The sequence below is a fragment of the Coloeus monedula genome (assembly GCF_965178545.1).
Source record: "Coloeus monedula genome assembly, chromosome: 4".
Classification (NCBI taxonomy): domain Eukaryota; kingdom Metazoa; phylum Chordata; class Aves; order Passeriformes; family Corvidae; genus Coloeus; species Coloeus monedula.
Window position 1 is genome coordinate 21,588,087 of NC_138784.1, and position 19,251 is coordinate 21,607,337.

Genomic DNA, 19,251 nt, shown 5'->3' on the forward strand with positions numbered 1-19,251 from the left:
TATACTGCATTTATATAACACAACCAATTAGACATAACATACACAGTCCAATTTAGATGACAGTATACACTTTTGACTCTTAAAAATCATGACATGAAAGCCTTTCAGTTGCCTATATATTTTCCACTCTGAAATAACTGACTTTAGACTACAGTGAAATGTTGGCAGTTTGGAAACTAAGCTTTTGTGAACCTTCCCAAATAATTATTTTTGCTGTGTTAACTTATGGGTGCACAACAAACAGTGCAAATTATAAGAAGCCTGGCTTCTGCAAGTCTTAAGAAAAAGTTATAGCATATTATATTAACTGATACTCATCACAGTATGTAATGGCAATTGTAACTTAGTGCTTACAGAGTGAGTTACCAGACTGCAGCTCACCAGCCTTCACTTATTTTGGGGAAGGAATAATGCTATCATGCATCATGCATTTGCATGGCTAGAAACTCACTAACAGTCTTTGGAAATGGTTCCCTATTTGCCCACGTTAGTTTGTAATGCAAGACAGAATCAATGTGACTAAGTCTTCGAGAAGATTTTGCTTCTCATCACTGTTAAGAGAAGGCAATCAAAGTCATCAATCAATGATTATTTTGGAAACAGAAAAAAAGAAAAGGCGTGTCCTACTATGAGTTTGCTGAATTTTTGAAAGACAGTCTTGAATTCAAAGTGATAAGTGACTCACAAAGATCTGACACATTAAAAAAAAAAAGCCGTCAAAGAGATGTTACAAGACGACGCTTCAGGATTTGTGAGATTTATTTATCAGTGACAGATACTTCTGTCAGTAAATTGATGCAGATGGCACAGCAGCACAAACACTGTGCATTTCTGCCCTGCACTCATGCTATGAAGAAGAAAGACTTCCTTCTTTCAACTGAAAACCAGCTGGTTTTGAGGGAAAAATAAAGGGATGAACATCACAGAAAAGCCTAATAATACAGTACCAAAACGATCTGTTTAGCATGAAATGCTGTAGAAAATTGATAAGAAAAGCTTGTAAATACATGCAGCACTGTTCAAGATGTGAGCTGAAATTATTTAGTTTAGAAATTATTTAATAGAGAGTTTTCTGCAAAAAAGCAGATGAGTAGTAGTAGAATTACAAAAGAAAACTCTAGGAATTCTTCCAGACTGAAGGATAAAATAACTGCAGGGTTTAAGAAAAGTAAAAAAGAACTAAGTATCTATCTATGTAAAAAGATCTGTCTAAGAAAAGGGAGACACTCAATAGTCACTGATCAAGAAAAAAAAAAGCCCCAGAGACAAGATTGCAAAAATACAAGCAAAATTCCAGATGTTTCAATGGTTTAAAAGGAAAATCATGCTATATTATTATCATCATTACAGGGAGAAAGTCACAATCAAAAGAGTGAAAAATGAAACTAAAGGCATGATCAGATTTAGACTGCATTTCTAAAAATGACCTTTGGTCTCACTGTCAAAAAAAGTCCTCAGAAGCAGCAGAATACAGCAATAAGAGTAGGAGGGAGGGGAAAAGCTTGAAAAATCCTAATGATGAAGAATATAAGTACTCATATTATTTTGTACAACAAAGGACAGAAATAGAGAGTAATTCTTGATAGTGAACTTTCTGACTCAATTTATGAATTTCAGATTGGAAGTGAAATTGAAGATTAATACTCAAATATGAGTGAGCTTTACTATTTTGAAAGTTCAAATCTTATGCCTGCAAGACTAGAAATGGGAACATTACACACTACAAAGCAGGTTTTTTCCCTTTTTTATTGTGCACAAAATTTACTTTCATTCTTTCAAGGTCTTTAGATACAAATAACAAGGAAAAGCTAGGTGAAGAAAAGTTATTTTTGATCTTTTGCATGTAGTATGTCTGCATTTTCTCATGGAATTAATTTCGTATGGGAAAAGAAATTTCCCCTAAAATGAGCAAAGAATGAAACTCTGTTATTTAAAATAAAAATACATAACTCCTTCCAAACATTCTTAATATTGTCTAGGCTTCCTATAGCCCAATTAATAAGTTGCAGGATGCTATAATATTTTTATTGTTTCTTTCATCTGGCATGTCCATATTTCATCAATGGATGCATGTCAAATTCAGTGATGAAAGTGTAATATTCAAATTAATAACTTCTGTAAAGCAGAAGAGAATTGTTCACTTTTATATTAGTTTGTACATTAGTTGCTGTGATAAGTGAATTCCAACGCCAAGCTGGAAGATTAAAGTTTGGTTTATGTAATTTCATATGCTTTTCCAAGTGGGCATTATCAAGATTCAACTATAAGTTCAGTATGTAGAACGAAGAGCTTTTAGCAGTTTATTTATCATGCCTTGGACAGGACACCCTGCCTGTTGCTAGTACTGATGATTCCACCTTAAATTGTTTCCATCTGAAGGTGCATTACAAAACAGTTGTATTAGGAAACATAGAGGTAAATAAACTGAGGGAACCTCTTTTCATATGTATTTTAAGTTTCCTTTACTTTCAAAATTATATTGACTCAAAATTTACACATAACTTAACTATGAAAAGATCCTGAAATTACTGCATAAGAACTATGAAATTCAAAGGTAAGTTTATTTATTTGGTCTTTTAATTATGAGTAAAAAATCCCATTTAAGAATCTCTAAAGACTACTGTGTTCTGACTCTCTCATTCTCGCCAGAGTAATGATTTAGGTCTTCTAGTGGCTTTGACCCTTCATTAAGTTAATTTTCAAATTACACATTACATGTGTCCAATTTTAAATGGCTTTTGATGAAGTAGTAACTGTCAAGTGCTTGTAATAGATCTACCCTGAACTCGTTGACTTTCCATTGTCTAGAGCCAGAAATCTGTAGTCAGTGAACTCTCAGAGTAGGGTCTTACACACATCTTTCAGAAGACATATTTCTGCACTGTTTTCTCAGGTAGTGTATCTGGCGTGGATCATGTCCAGAGGGGACAAGTAATTATTTCCTCCAAACATACAGAGATTTCCTTCAATCCTGACTGCAAGAAAACCACTGAACAGCAAGTTTTTTCTTGCTGCTGTTGTTTGTGTTGTAGCTAAGTGGTATTAGCTCCTCTAAGGTATCCAAGTACCAAGACAGCACACCGTACATTGATGTCAGACTGAGACCTCATTGAAGTAAAAAAGAGAATACCAATTTAACTGAAGTTGTTTCTGAGTCAATTTGATTATATTGATGTAATTTTGTGGGAAGAAACATTTTTTAAACTTCAGTTTGAATCAAGTTTTTCAGATTGTCATCTTGATTTCTTTGTAGCTTTGCCACACACCCTGGTTTGACCAAAACAATCTTAATTTCAGGCTGTTTCTCAGCTATCTGCAGGGATGTGTAACCCAGACCAGTAAGTGCTCTGGCATGTTCAGCCTGCAGTAGCTGCAGCACAACTCAGTGTGTCGTGCTACGTACACAAGCACTTTGAGCTCAGCCTTCTAGAGGCAAAAATGATAGATCCCTGCTATGACTTGGTAGGAGCCGGGCTTCTACCACAGACAGCAACATGGCTGGAAAGGAAGGAGCTGCTGATAGCCCCAGTCAGACCCCAGTGAGTCCAGCAACTCTGCTTGTCATGCTGCAATGAGAAAGCACCGAGCATACAGAACTATCCAGATTTGGGCTTGAGTTTCCATATTTCCTTGAAATACGGTCTCTTTAGCAGTTATACGCTCCATCTTTCGGAAATAACCTTTCCTGTTAGAAAAAGCAATATTTAAAATGCATCAATATTTTGCCTATAAACACAACCTTCCTTTTTTCTCTGTAATGTACAGTACATCCCATGAGTTATGTTTCCACATTAAAGAGGCCCATACCATCATTAGAATCCTCACACTGGTGAGAAATCCAAGACATTTTTGATGTGAGCAGGAAGTCGTTATGAGCACCGCTGAATTCTTGGTTTTCTATTGCCCCAAACAGCACTGAAGCACTGCAAAAGTGACTTTACAGCTGTACACATCTGACCTTCATCGGGTAAGAAGAATTTTGGAATTACTTATTTGCTTGGTAATAGCTCTGGGAATCTCCTATTGTTTGTTTATTCCCTGAGACTAACTGTGTGTTCAGATTTGGTCAGTAGGTGTGAAAATTCCTCGGAGGGCGTTTTACTGGCTCAGTGAGAACATGCAGAACAGAGACCGCCTTTGAGTGCTCCGAGCCGTGTGCCAGGACTGACAGCTTGGCAATTCCAGCACTGCTCTCCTTCTGCTCCAGGCTGACAAGACAGGGGATGAAACTCTGCTTGGTGCACAGCCTCATACAGTAAAAAATACTTGTGCCTTTGTGAGGAATAAGAGGAGGACTGTTTTCCAATTAATATAATAATCTTTGTTGGTCAAATGCCACATCGTAACTGCACACAGTGTGCTGGTGCATTGTTTGTGGCTTGCTTCTGTAAGATTTTCAAGGAAAGAGTATTCCTCTTAAACAGAGGCCACTCAGCAAATCCAAAACACACTTAAAATCATTATACTGGGTTTGATTAGGCACACTGGCTTGCCCCAATACTGTACAGTGCATTGTGTGAAGTACCCTACATACTTACAGGGCATACCATCCCCATAGCACTTTTTATTGTATTTTCCTCTGGTGCTGCCATTTGTAAACACAGAACAGGCTCTTCACTACAGAGCTAATTCAGATCTCTTAAACTTCAGCCTAAAAGTTTTACCTGAATGCAGATTAATAGAAACATTTGTGCAGTTTTCCCTCCCTTTATGGAAAAATAATTGTGAAATCTCGGCCCCTCTAAAGATAAAGGGAGTACAGCCTTGGATGTCACTACAATCAATTTATGAATTTAACTGAAGAACATTTCAAGAATATATATTTATTTAAATAGAAACAGCTGTACTATTAAGGGTAGGAAAATGAAAATGAAATAAAATAAAATGTTTTCTGGGGTTTCCTAAGCTTAGAAACCTGGAACTGTTTTGTTCATAGAGAATCAAAAAGAATGCAAATCATAGCTCTGGCTATTCATGTTACTTAAAATATCTAACTGTAATGATTTTTAGAAAAAACTACATATTCAGTGAAACTGTACTTTGTTTTATTAATGGCATATTTTCAGTCAATAACAACTGAATTATACTATTGATAATACATCATGGCATATTAATTATTTAGTTCCCATAAAAATTTCATTTAAATGACGTGCTGTGGGGAAAATATCTAAGAAAATCTCAGAACAGGTAGGGAGAAGAGATGAAAGAAGCTGGCAGGCCTGGGTGGTGAAAAATCAGCAAACAATATAAGCATCAGATTTGGATGAAAATGAAACTAACTCTCTGACTGGAACTTCAGCAATACTGCATAGAGCTTTCAATGCAAATAAATTCCATTTTTATCACTTTGGGATGGATAGTGACGATTACAGGCAATTTGAAACAGTCTTGTTAAAATGCCAAATGGAAGTCATATGTAGTTAGTTAGTCATATGTATAAGTTAGTTTTACTGTAGAAATAATGTGGAACAGCATAAACTGAAAGAGAGAGAGAAATATAAAAGCAATAAGCAACATCTTTGCATTAATATTTTTTGGATTTTTTTTCCATTTACTCCAACATTCCAGTTCTACGTTTGCCATTTCTCTAACTCTTTCCTCTTCATTTTAAATAAACAGAGCTGGACAGTCAGAAATAATAAACACAATTCAAAGTCAATTAACAACCTATTGCAGTCCACTGTAAAATACGTCGTTAAATAATTTAACACCTTACAATAGTCGCTTGAATTTTAAAGACAGAAAATTCATTTAATTGCTGCTGTTATTTTTTAATTTGGCATTATTTTTTTAACATACTGAGGAAAACCCTACCTAGGTGGTATATTGCCATAATCATTTTCAGCTTCCTGCCTCCCAGCTCAACAGAAGTAAGGAATAGCAAAGCAGTGATATCAGACCTCCTCACAGGACTGACTATAGTTAACTCTTACCTTTGGGAATCACTGTATTCTGCTAAATTATCATCTACCACCTCAAACATAAAAGATACAGCTTGCAAGCAGGACTGTAGTTTTTGACATCCATTTTCATATACCTTCCATGCAAAGTGAAAATAAATACAAAGTCCAATATATTATTAAAAAAGGCCTAGAATGTAGATCTCCCACTGCTCAAAAGACTGTCAATGGATTTGGTTTGTTGTTAATTGAAACAATAATACTTAGCTGCGAGGTTTTTCAGTTTTACAGCAGAACTGGAAAAGCTCTCACTGGGAGGACAAAAATATAAAAGAATTCTAGAAAAATAAGATCAGTAGCTGTTAGGCTATGATAAAAGAAATGGCAGCTTGAAAACTGTTTTTTACAATTTCCAGGTGCATAGATGATGTCACTGAAAAAGGGAAGAGGAATGAGTACAAATATTTAAGTGCTTTCCTCGAGAAAGAAGAAACTTAAAAGCATGAAACTGCAGTCTGGAAGTACTTCAGACCGACAGGCAAATAAAATGTGTTGAAGATTTAAGGATTAAAGCAAGCATCATCTCCCTGAAAATTTAAAATCTGCTCTAATTAGAGGTGTGCGACACTACAATAATCACTACTAGAAAAATGCCAGAATAATTCAAATGGGGAAAGGAATCTATTAAATATTTTCAGAAGGTCTTAAAAACCACGGTGTTTCAAACTGTAAATATGTCAAGACCCATGAGAAGTTATAGTTTGCAATAGTGGTACTCAGTTTCAAAGTAAATACATCTCAAAATGCCTTTTATGACTAACAACAGAAGACAAAGAGGAAAAAATAATCCATAAAAGGGAGCAGGGAAAAAGAAGAAAAAAGCTCTATATCTGCTTTATAGGTGAAAAACCAAGAAAATCAGGTGTATGTACTGCAGTAGAGACACATGACTGCAAAACTGAATACTCTAATCAGATCCTGAATTTATGAAAATGCAACTTTACACCTGTATATGTGCTGTTGCTGGGTCTGAATTACTATGTCATTTGAAAATCCTGCCATAATGCCTGAACTTGGTTTTCAGGTGAACTTCTGCATTTCTCAAGTCTTGCTGCTGAAGAAAAAGTGTCCCTAAACATGCTGTGATTGCAGTTCTGCTAGCAGGAGGACTGGATTTATGAATTCAGGTTGATTCCCATGGGAAATCTCGAAGGTTTAATACTGACTGAAATCACACCGAAGTCTTACATTAACAGGGACTCTTTCCCCAGTCCAGACAGAAAACATATAGGAAAGGAATAGCATTATTTCCTCAGGAAAACACATTATAAAACAAGTGATAAGGCTGGAAACTAGGAATATTATCTAAGAGGAAAATGAAAAGTAATTTATGTCTTTTAGTACAACACTCTCACTTGCAAAGGTTGAAACATTACCAGTCATGTTCTACCAGAAAGGTGTAAATTCTCATATGAAATAGTAATAGTTTTTGAAACCTGTCCTTACTGAAATAGTAGTGTGATAAACAATGGGACAATTCAGAACATTAAAAATTATAATTTTACTAAGGATTGACCTGTTGATAATGTTGTTTGTATATTAAAACTAAATAGGTCACATTTTTTGAAGCAGTATGTATATTTAAATCATGGATATTTCAACCACACTTCTACCATGTAACATGAACAGTCACTTTTTGGTTTTAAGGTGCAATGAAACATTATAGTTAATTCAGGCACGTTATACTTAAAAAATGGGTGTGATTTTAATAAAATATTTAATTTTGTATTAGTGATTTTTCAAAATGAAATCATTTCACCTTGAGACATCGCTATTTCAAAAGGCATCTTTCAAGAACTGCCCTTGCTGGGTATGAACAGATGACTGGGTAAAACAGCCAAATAAGGTAAAGAAGTTTGACAATTAATGCAATTACAGCTTCTTGTATAGTGTTTGCTGTCGTATTAATTTAAACTAATAAATATTAAGAACACATTAAGGAAGCTGTAATATTTTCATCTGCTCGACTATGTTAACTAAAACAGTAATGTGAACCACTTTAGGAAATTTCTTTAAGAATCTTCCTTAATTTTCCTTATTCATAAATGCTACCTTTCCTTCTTTCCATTTCCCCTCCCTTCTTTCCATTTCCCCTCTAGTTGATTAAAATGATGGGGTTTTAGATGCAATGATTCCAAAAGCATGTGAAAGATGCGTGACAAGGAAATAATGCAGTCAAGTGTGTTCTGAAAAGCACTCACAACAACAGTACACCTGTGTAAACTGTATATAAGTGGAGATAATCAGCTACTTCAGAGCTGTGCTGAAAGCCTCTATAAACCCACACTTTCTTGTACCACTTATGAGATTTCAGATACCAGAAAAAAATTATTTTCTTTGAGAACTTGATTTTATACAAGCATTTGCCAGTTGTACTTATTCTTACCTGTAGCAGAGCTGCAAACAAATACACTGCTATAAAGATGGGGGTTAAGGAAGTATGTCCGCTTTTCATTAAATGGATAGTGTACAAGAAAATCAGGTGTCCAGGAATCACTAAGAGAAGCAGAACTTGGGCTGATTTGTTATTTACTCCTACAATTGAAAAAAAAAAGAAAAATCCAAAATTCAGTTAAGTTCTTCAATTATTATATTAGATTTTTACTCATTTTAATATAAAACCACCCCATTTTTGGAATTCCATAGCATTGACTACTGTGGAACAGCAGGCATTAATTTTTACTAAAAGACTCCTTGAGGAATTTCACTGCCTTCCAGAAAAGGTAAGCAGAGCCCTTCTGGAAAAGGGTGCAAACTGCCTTCATTCTGTGCTCATGTAATACCATCTACATTTTTGGAGCTCCTAAAGTCTTACTAAGAAAGAGGATCTTTTGGACTCCATATTCAAGACATTCTCAAAAGTACCTTATATTTCTAAAAAGTAATCCTATATTTACTACTTTCACATCTGTTTCAATTCATTTAATAAATACGAAAGTGTTATACATGGTGGTGACACATCACATTTCAGCACAGTTACTGCATCATTAGGAGAGAGGGAAATACATGGGAGGAATAAGCTGTGAAGAAAAAATCTAGTAAGAAAATGGCAAATTGGAAATAGAAAGCAGGGAGTTGGCTTAGTAATAATGTCTGATATAATGGCTGGCCCTAACAGGAAATTGGTTTGAAGTTCTGAAGGCAGACAAAAGTTAGGAGCTGGTAGAGAAGCTAAGGAAAGTTGAAGGCTGAAACCCTTCTGAGTGGGTATCACAGTGTCCTGCCCCACCATCCCTTATCTTCAACCCTTGCCAGGGCTACATCCTTCTCTATGCTCCTCTCTACTCACCCAGTCCTCAGGGAGATTCTTGTGATTCTCACAGGCAAAGAGCTGCAGGCAAAGGAAACTGCCAAGCCTCAGCTACCTTTGAATAGCACACAGCAAGCTCAGTTCATTGCCATTTCTCACTGGTGGCACAGTATGGCATACAGGGGCAAAGAGATGTGAGACAGGATTTTTAACTGACTAAATACATACCTGTACCATAGTATGTTCTGCATGGGTAATAGCAACCCTTGGCTTCCTCTGGCAGCTCTCCAGGAATGCTATGTAAATGGAGGTAGGTAGAAATTCTGCTAGCTTGAATAGCTACTAGATTGCCACCAATACCTGAAATGCAAAAGGGAACCAATGAAAAGGTTTCAGCTATTTTTTTCCTCTAGTAGGTAATATTTTTGCAGATTTACCAATTTCCTCTATGTTTATCACAGTACCTTACATACAAATGTCAAAATGAAAAATATCTTTAGAATGTATATTAGTTACAGAGAGGCTACAAATCATTCAAGTAAGTCCAAAAATGTGGATTACAGTTTAGTGTATCACTGGGTATTTGGAGATTAGTTTTGTATCACGGTAAGTGCAAAAAACTCAAAACCTTCCAAAAGGTTCAATCTTATGCTTTCTCATAAGTGAAACTCCCTTTTATGCCTCTTCTTTGGAAACCCCTCTTGGAACAGCAGAAGTATGACATTGTTGTGCCACTGCTGGATTACCTCCCTAGGTCATTATTCCAGGCCAGCGTAAGTAACAAAAGCAGCTCACTACCACAAACATAAATGCAGATTTCACACACACAACCACAGGACCAGAAAAGGTTTCAAGAGTTAATATATTCATTCCCCTCTCACACAAAGCATAAGTAACTACAGTCTTCTGTCACTCATAATTCAGGCTGAAAGAACAAGATGAGTGTCTGAATAGCTGATTTTTAAAAGAATGGTAGTGATGGAGATTCTACTTTCTTTCTTGTAAGTGGCAGTATGCACAAGTTGTAGCAGCAGAGCTTTCATCTCAATGTAAGAAAGAAATTTCTTATAGTGAGAACAATCATTCCCTGCAACAACCACCTCAGGGATGTGGTCGAGTCCACTTCACTGGAGGTTTTCAAGATGTGACTGGACCAGGTGCTAGAAAATCTCATCTAGGCTCCCTTTCTCACACAAGGTCGGACCAGATGACATTTCAAGGTTCCTTCCTCTCTGGGCTGTTTCATGTTCTATGAATTTTTACTTCAATGAACACAAAACTAAAACAACTCATTATATCTACACTGCAGAATGCAGTGACATGATACCCTCCTATATACTCGAGCTGTCTACTTGCATATCAGGCACATGCTTTTTCTTTCCCCCTCTTCAGATGCTCTACACAACAATGGGTTGGTCTGAGAAGAAGCAGAAGAAATGCAGATCTTGTCCCCACTTCAGGACAAAGGCCTTGTTTATTGTTATTAGTAGAATCAGTTTATCTGATGCTTACGGCTTTGTCTGGTTGCAAAACAAGTGTTTGTGGTGACCAGGAGACACTATTTGCCAAATTCTTTTGGTGACTATGGACGGGTTAGCACAGAGATCTAATACTGAGATCTGAAAGAAGATGTCCTGCCTCACCACTGCTTAAAGACAGTAAATGGCTGAACCTGACGTGGAAGTACATCTTTCAAGCAAAAACTTCAGATACAAATTAGGAAATGCATGTTCCCAGTCAGAAGTTACAGGGATAAAATATGAACTACCAAAAGGTTGAGTCAGAGTTTGCAAAGCAAATTAAAATAACAGTAGCTCTTTTTTCAGATGAACTACAGAAAAGTAGCAAAGTAAGGGATTTATCTAAACTACGAGAAGTTTAAAAAGATTAAAACCAATCTAAGTAGGACTCAAAGTCTGTGCTTCGATTGAGAACAATAAACTAGAGATTTCTGACTAATGAGATTAAGGTACAGAAAGAGAGGCAGAAATAAAATTAAGGATCAATGCACTACATTTGGATGGGGATCAGATAATTTTTGCAACTGAATTATGGAAAAGCTGTTATGTAAAACCGCATCTTAACAGAGCTACAAAGATCGGGATGATGCCATAGGACTGGAAAATATGAAACAGTTTCTGCTAGAAAAGAGAACATAAAGGCAATCTGGGTAATCACAATCAGGCTAACAAATGCAATAACTGATATATTCACAACAATACTAAGAGAAAAAATTAGTAAAATATTCTGTCATTATCTGCTTCTCTGATAGCACTACAGAAAGAAATAAAGGACAGAAGGACATAGGGCTGCTTTGAGTTTTGTAGCAATGCAACTACAAACCACTTTGGCACAACTCTCTAGATTTTAAGTATTTCCTAGGATGTCTGTAATTTTGTTTTGTGACTGCTAATTATTTGCTTCAACAAATTCAGGCACTGAAAAATATGATAAATGCTCTGGACTTTTTTCCCTAGTTAATAACATGGGAAAATGAATGAGATAAAAGAATTAAGGAAAATGGAAATAAGTCCATTTGAAATGGTGATTAAAAAATCTGTCTGGACAACAGACACTGACAAGTCTGTGAAAGAAGGTGTAAGATTGGTTGTCAGTCCTTTGATGGATAGCTATTAATGACAAATCTTTTCACTTTCATAACCATCACTTGGAGAAAGTATTCCCCAAGCCCTATTGCTCATGCAGATAGCAAGAAATTACTGTCAAGTATTAAAAGTGGTTCTAAAACAAACTGGCCAGCCATGGAATACTGGTAAAGGAGGTGATAGCTGCTCTGCAAAGGAAGCTGACAGCTGCTCTGCAAAGGAAGCTGACAAGCTAACCAGAACAGCCAGTATGGAGTGTGATTTCAGGAGGTGTAACTAGTTACAGCTCAGTTGAACATATACAATCTATTTTAGCTAACTGGAAATGCAGTATTTGTATGTTCAGTAAGATTATTTTAAATTTTATTTGTCTGAGCCTCAATAACCTAATATTAGTAGTGTAATTTTAACTCACAGAAGACAGCCTGGTATAGTGAAGTGTAAGTGCTTCTAGAATCCATACATCCTGCTCAGTCTCAGCCAGCCAACAATGTATGGTGGCGACAGCAGCAGTGATACTGTAATTTAGTTCTGTCCATTCACCTACCAATTCCTTCTTCTAATTATTTTTGAACCTTTGGGCCAATTTCAACCATGCCTGACATGAGGACAGACATGTTAACTACTTCCAAGTATGGTTAAAGAATCTACCAAAAACGAAACAGTGACTAGATAAATAAAGGAAAAGATCCAAATGCATGTCCTCAGTGAGACAAAGACAGTAATATGAGTTATACAGCTAATGGCATATGCATAAGCAGGCCAGCTGGCCAGTCAGCACTCAGCTTGGAATAAAGCATGATGCCTCTTGCTCAGCCAACAGCTCAGTGAGACAGAAGAGGAATGACAATGAAAGCAGAGGGAAAATGGAGAGAATGTTGTGAGCAGCGGGTATAGCAGGAACACGAGGCAAAAGGGAACACCGCAGGTTGGAAAGGCTGTCTAAAAACCTCAGGATACAAATGAGAACAATCAGGTTTCATTCTGCTGGTCACAGAATGACTCATATAAGGCTGTTCTTGCATTGAATCACTTGGATATGTACAGAGATACTCAGTTTGTTTGGTAACAGCAGCTACTGTGCATGTACAGTTACCATCTCAGCTATACCAGACTAATCAGACCCCTGGAAGAAACAGAAAACAGATAAAACTGCGTAGGTTGGCAAGATGTCGATATATAAAACTGATAATGTCTCAGCATCTTCTAAATGTATAAAATGGTCACATATTCAGTAGCTGCTCATATTATTAAAAGCTCTGTAGATGTATATGAGGACTGTTTCCATGAACGTTTGATTAATCCAGACATTTTTTCTCCTGGAAAACCCTCCTGTCGTCATCATAGCAAATACTGAATTTGTGAAGACTTACTTCTTCAGTTTCCTTTCATTTTTGCAAGAACTACAACATAGGGGAAAACAATTGTTTCAAAAGTAAAATCCAGCAACTATTACTTCATGCCTCTCAGAACAGCAAATGTGTTTAACCTCAGTATGAGAGTGTTGCTTTGTCAATGTGCAGAAGAGATTTGTCTGCTAAAGTGAGAAGGATGTCGCACTGACTTAAAACTTTAAAAGAAAATTAAAAACCTCATCATTTTATCAAGGCAGTTAAGGGCTAAGCAAGAACATTTCTTCTAAGAATTGTTATCACAGCTCTTTTGTCTAACAAGCACAGAATCCCATATTGTAAGTAGAGCCAAAACCATGTCGTGTATTTGCAAATAGGCCTATGGGCATGATTCATCATCTGGTAAAAAGAATTTTTTCTAATAATAGAAGTAACCATGCTATTCAGAAAACCGCATTAAAGCTCTTTACATCAATGAGTCTTAAAGAATACTTCAAAGCAAATCTGTGTCTCATAACTCAGTGCAGGTAAAAATCCCCAGAAGTTAAGGGAAGCTGGATCTTGCTGATGCAGATCAGTCTGAGATCATCCACTGCTCTGTGGTAACACATCAGACTGTATTTTTCCCTGGATCTTACATCTCACTTTTTGATAAATAGAGTAAGATTTTCCAGGGAATACTGGGAGGAGTAGTTGATAAACCAGACGGCTGTGCCGCCGTTCAGAGGGAACTGGAGAGGCTGGAGAGCTGGGTCAAGAGAAGTCTCCTGAAATTCAACAAAAGGAAGTGCAAAGTTCTCCATCTCAGCAGGATAACCACATGCACCATGTTATAACTAACCAGTAAAAAATCTGGTATCAGGTACTTGTTTAGTGTGAGGGGAGAACAGTACAACAGACAACCTAAATTTTTCAGAGCAGTATTCAACTACTTTATGTATGAAGTCCCTTCCTTTCCCATAGGTCCCCATCTCATTCTTATTTTTGTGCATTTCCTTAAATACACATAACTAAAGAATTGTTCCTTTAGAAAACTGCCTCCTATGAAAGTACTGAGAGCACCAGAAAAAGTGAACATACTCAGCTTTAACGACCAGAGCCATAACTGTTCATAAAAATGTAAATATTTGCATGATGGGGCACACAAAAAATTCTGTAAGAACAGGCAAAGCAAATCATTGAGATTAAAAATTTTTAGAAACCCAGTTCTATGGAGAGAGATTAATCAGTCACAGAATACTGTGTTGTTCCCAAGTATCTATAATACAGCTTGTGCAATGGGACCAAAATCAATTAATATCTACATAAGGGGAGAATTAGGCCAACATAATTCCCAAACTGATTTTTCTTGTCTATCTATCAAGAGAAGGAAGGCAAGAAGATTCTCACTTTTGCACACTCCTGAGCACAATCCATAGCTCAAAATAGTCAGTTTTGCCAAACAGGCTTTTTTGAAGTTCAACATCTGCGTCATAAAAATGCAATGAAAAGGAAGCAAAAGACTCTCAGTTTCAATGGTGACCAAAAGCTCTAAATTCTGGAATAATCTTCTTATCTTTCAGAAAATGCAAGATGAATTTTTTCCCTGACCTCTCTGCCATTAACTTTAAAAATCCTGTTTTATGCAAGTGAAATACTTAGATTAGAAAATTAACTAGCCACCTATTTATGTTTTTGAGGCTTTTTTTGGTCCATCTTCCATTTTACTTTGTAGCATTTCTTTTAATACTTACAAATGTTTGAGGGAAAACAGATGGAAAATATTAGCTTTCCCTAGATGGATGTTTTTTAAGAGAAGTCTTTATTATATATGCAACCATTACATTCCATGTTTGATTTCACTCATAAATAATTTCTTTCCTATGACTAATAAAAAATTGTTCCTTGACTGTCAAAAAATGAAAATGCTCTGGCTATAATTGTGTTGTGAAAACTACACAATGATTACTGAAATCTCCTAAAAAATTTACAAGTAAGACTTAAAAGAAAAATCACACACTATAAAAGTATATATGCAGATTTACATGTACAGGTTAGCAACTAAAAGGTAATAAATCTATCACACAATAATGCATCAAAAGTAAGTAAAAGAAATCAAAACTCTCCTCCTTATTCATGCCAAAATAAAGACTGATTTATAAAGTTCTCATATAGTAAAGCTGCCTTCTGAGACTAACACATTATTTCCAATTCAGGATGCAGAAAAATTAATTTGCTACACAGCCACATTGCTCTACTACCATCTAGGTACACTAATGTTTTCCCTTGTGATTTACAGAGGCAAATTTCAGATGTTCAACTCTCTGAGACAATGGTTATATCCTAATCAGTTGTGCGAAAACTCAAAGTACAACTATGCTAGAAGAAATTAAAATATATAGATATTAAAATATGTTGGGGTTTTTTATGGCTGTTTTTTGTTCTGTTTTTTTTTTTTTTTTGAGGAGGAATGGTTTCTTGTTGGTTTTTCCATATTTTCCAAAACAATTTACAGTAAAAGCTCTCTGAAAAACCTGAAAGTCTGTCATTCAATTTACCTTACTAACAGATAAAAAAGGGATGGTTTGGGGAATGTATTGCATAAACTTAATTTTCATCTCCCAGACAACTGGCATTCATTAAGTTCTAAATTAAATTTTCTCATATATGTTTCTCATATTCCTTGATACCTATGTATTCCCTCCAGATAGCAAATACTTTTAAAGTATGCACAGCCAAAGAGTAAGAAATATTAGGACAGGCTTGTGTTACCTGTAAAAAGTATTGTTTCTAACCACCTGCAAAGGAAAGTTTTTTGATATAAAGTATTTCCAATTTTCAGGTGTTTTCGGAATTAATTTGCAGAACTTTCATTCTTCAAGGTGCATAAAAATGGGATAGTCTGCTGACATGTTAGTTATTACCCAGTAACTTCTGAAATGCAAATACTTAGAAGATATCTCACAATGTTTTGTATAAGCATGCAATGAAAATGGAGACGAAAGTGGCTCTATCTGGTAACTGCACCTTAGCTCATTTCTGTTGCATATTCAGAAGCATAAAATTGTTTAAGATATTATCTCTTTTTCTGCACAAAAGGAACTCGGTTACTCGCAAATTGCAAATCCTGAGCCAAATTCAACATGCTGTGATGCTGTAAGAGGATTTGCAAATTTTAACCATCCCATTCATGGCAAAACACAATAATCAACTTGAGTATCCAGACTGAAGCACGGGCATGCTCGGGCTTAGTTATTTTATTCAGAACTTTGGTACATCAAAGAGACATCTAAATCTCAAGTAGTCTGCAAGTTGCCTGAAACAACAAAATGATTTATTTATTTTCAAAAAGCAGAGATGCAATTTAACCCAGCCAACCATAGAATTAAAAATAATTATTCATCTCAAGAAATGTATTTTAATGTGTTTAAAATGGAAAAAACAGTTGTGAAATATGTCTGGCCACCAGCTGTAAAGTAGACTATAAATGCCTTTCTGCTTAAAAACTATTTTAATATTTTGAACAAATATTTGTAGTTATTGTTAATAGGGGTGGGAACCTTTGAGGTTGCTCAAATTCCAGACCAGTATTTCTTAAACTAAAGTATTTATGGCTCCACAGTGTAAGACATGATTAAAGTCATTTGTCTCATCTAAGAACAAGCAAACTATCTAGACAGGACTTAGATGAAATGTACTTAATGGTGCACAGGAAGCCTTAGATCTGACCATTTTGCAGTGAATACTGTTCAGGTGTTCAAGATACGGCAAGTGGCTCTGAAAAAACAGTGACCACGTGAAATTCTGGACAAATTTAGAAACTGTCCTCAAATTTTGGCTGGACACATTCCCAGTGGAAAAGAATGTTCTTTCAGGTTTCCCTGTTGTTGTTTTCTCCCAGGATTTCTGTGCCATAGGAGCAACAAACTTCAAGGTAAAAGAAAATGAAACGGGAAAACCCTCAGTTTCTTTCGCTACTTACAATGAGAATTCCAAGGCCAAGAAAGCACTGGTAGAGAAAACTTTCTGCAACAGTAATATTTAAAACCACCTGTTAAGTGCCTTAACACACCTTTCATGTCAGTAAATGAGTGTCAACAGATGTGCTTTTTTAATTGCAGGACTTCCTAACCCCAGTTTACTACACTGTACTGACCAGCAATATCAAAAGGTGTCAGTAGAATTATGAAACCCAGGAGAGGCTAATCTAACAGCAACTCAAAAATTACCAACCTACAGTTTCCTTTTCCAGGAGGTGTACCATAAAACTCTGCATCCTCTACACAGAACATATTTTCTCTATATTATCCAATAGAAATGCATCTATCCTTAGAATTCTGAGTCAAGCCTGCCTCTCACTATCCCAGCCTCCTTGAAAGACTCTTTCCTTCCCTGCCTGCTCCAGCAGCCTCAGCTTTCCCTCTCTTACATCTGCCTAACTCTTCAAAGACCTTTTGACCTGTCAGCTAAACCTGCAGGGCTATATGGGTTTTGGCTAGTTCTTTTCCCATAAAGACAGTTCAAAAGAATGCATGGGCATTGCCTTAATCGGTTTGGGTACACCTGCCTAAAAAGAAAAAAAACCAATCCTCTTCTCTTAGGAAGCAAATCCAGGAGGTTACCAGAAAAGGACTACTATAAGAAAAGTTACAGGTGTAAAGCAGAAAAAAGCTGAAGATCAACATGTCTGCCTTGCCTTTTAGGTATCTGGAAATCAAAATGGAAACACACAAAAGTTAGGTGGAAGTACTTGCAATTTTGAGCTAATACAAAGGCAAGGAACAGGCAGGGAAATGTAATGGCTGAAGTGTAAAAATTAATTTGCAGTTAGCAAGAACACAAGTGGCAACATAGAAATGTTTCATGTTAAAAGCAAGAAGAAAGGATATAGTGGGCCTTAATGAGAAAGTAGAGCAAGCAACATGCTCCACTGAAGATTGAAATACTCAGTTCCTTTTGCCTACTGCCTTCATAAAAATGGTGATATCTGATCACAAGTAGGTATGTACTAGGGCCTGGGGGTTAAGTTAAATTTACTGCCTCTAGAGAGCTAAATGAACAATCCATGAAGTATTAGTGATAATTTTTGCTAACTGATTATTTTGGAGGTTAGAGAATATCTGAGGGATGTAATAGAGAAAACAGAAAATATATCTTTAAAGTGGGTCAAAAAGGATGATACAGAGAATCTGTATATCAGTGAAATTTATATTCCTACATAAGAATTAGAACAAATTATTAAAAAGACAATTTATAAGCATCCAGAAGACACAAAAGCTGTAAAACAAGGGCTAACACGAATTTGCCAAGAACATGCTTCTGTCAAAGCCTCCAACTGAACAGCTTGTGTAATGTTTGCAGCAATAGATCTACTAACTCTCAACCACAGGAAAGCTTATCAAAATGTTTGGTGCTATCCACTGTACCCAGTGTTACATTTCCATTAACAATGTCCGGAAAATTAATTATATCAGAGTAATGTGGTTCAAAACTAAAACTCCATGACCATATTAACATCTTATTATCAAGGTGGAAAAGAAGTGGCCATAATTCATTTAATTTATAGCTTAGAAAACGGAATAGAACATGCTCATGTGGAATTTGCAAGGGCCAACTTAAGTCAAAACAGAATCCTCTTGTTAATTGGAGAAATGGTTTTAATAACAATACATGAAAGTGCAAATTAATGTAAGAAATCAAATGGAAAAATACGAAAAGAGGAAAGAACAGCTAGACAGCAATATTGTGGGGACAGATCTGGTGATTATAGTTATTGCAAGCTAAACAGGCATCAACCCTGGGGTACTGTACTAGGAAAGAAAAGCATTTTCAAACTGCACCAGTCTAATCAGTTATTAACTGTTCTTCTAAAATTTGCCTTGTTCTTATCATTAGAAGATAGAACCCTAAACTTAAGGACCAAATTTTCAAAAATTCATTCCTACACATCTGAAAGGTGCATACCAATCATCAGAAACAACACACATTTTTCTTGAGAAATTTATTTACTTGCTTGTAGCATGCTTCTTAGTGTTTATATCTATCTACATTACATGTCAATAGTAAATTATTGTTTGAAAATTTGTCCTTGGAATTCAGAAAAA

The 19,251-nt window shown here is 36.0% G+C and overlaps 1 protein-coding gene across 1 annotated transcript in view; it reads right to left on the reverse strand.

The window, feature by feature from the left end:
* Window positions 1–19,251, reverse strand: part of SLC41A2 (solute carrier family 41 member 2) — a gene marked incomplete at both ends in the record, with an annotated part of 36,837 nt that overhangs the window by 1,801 nt on the left and 15,785 nt on the right. The window contains 2 exons of the mRNA XM_082280960.1: window positions 8,347–8,495; window positions 9,439–9,570. Coding sequence (XP_082137086.1) covers window positions 8,347–8,495; window positions 9,439–9,570 — 281 coding nt within the window. The remainder of the gene's footprint in view (window positions 1–8,346; window positions 8,496–9,438; window positions 9,571–19,251) is intronic.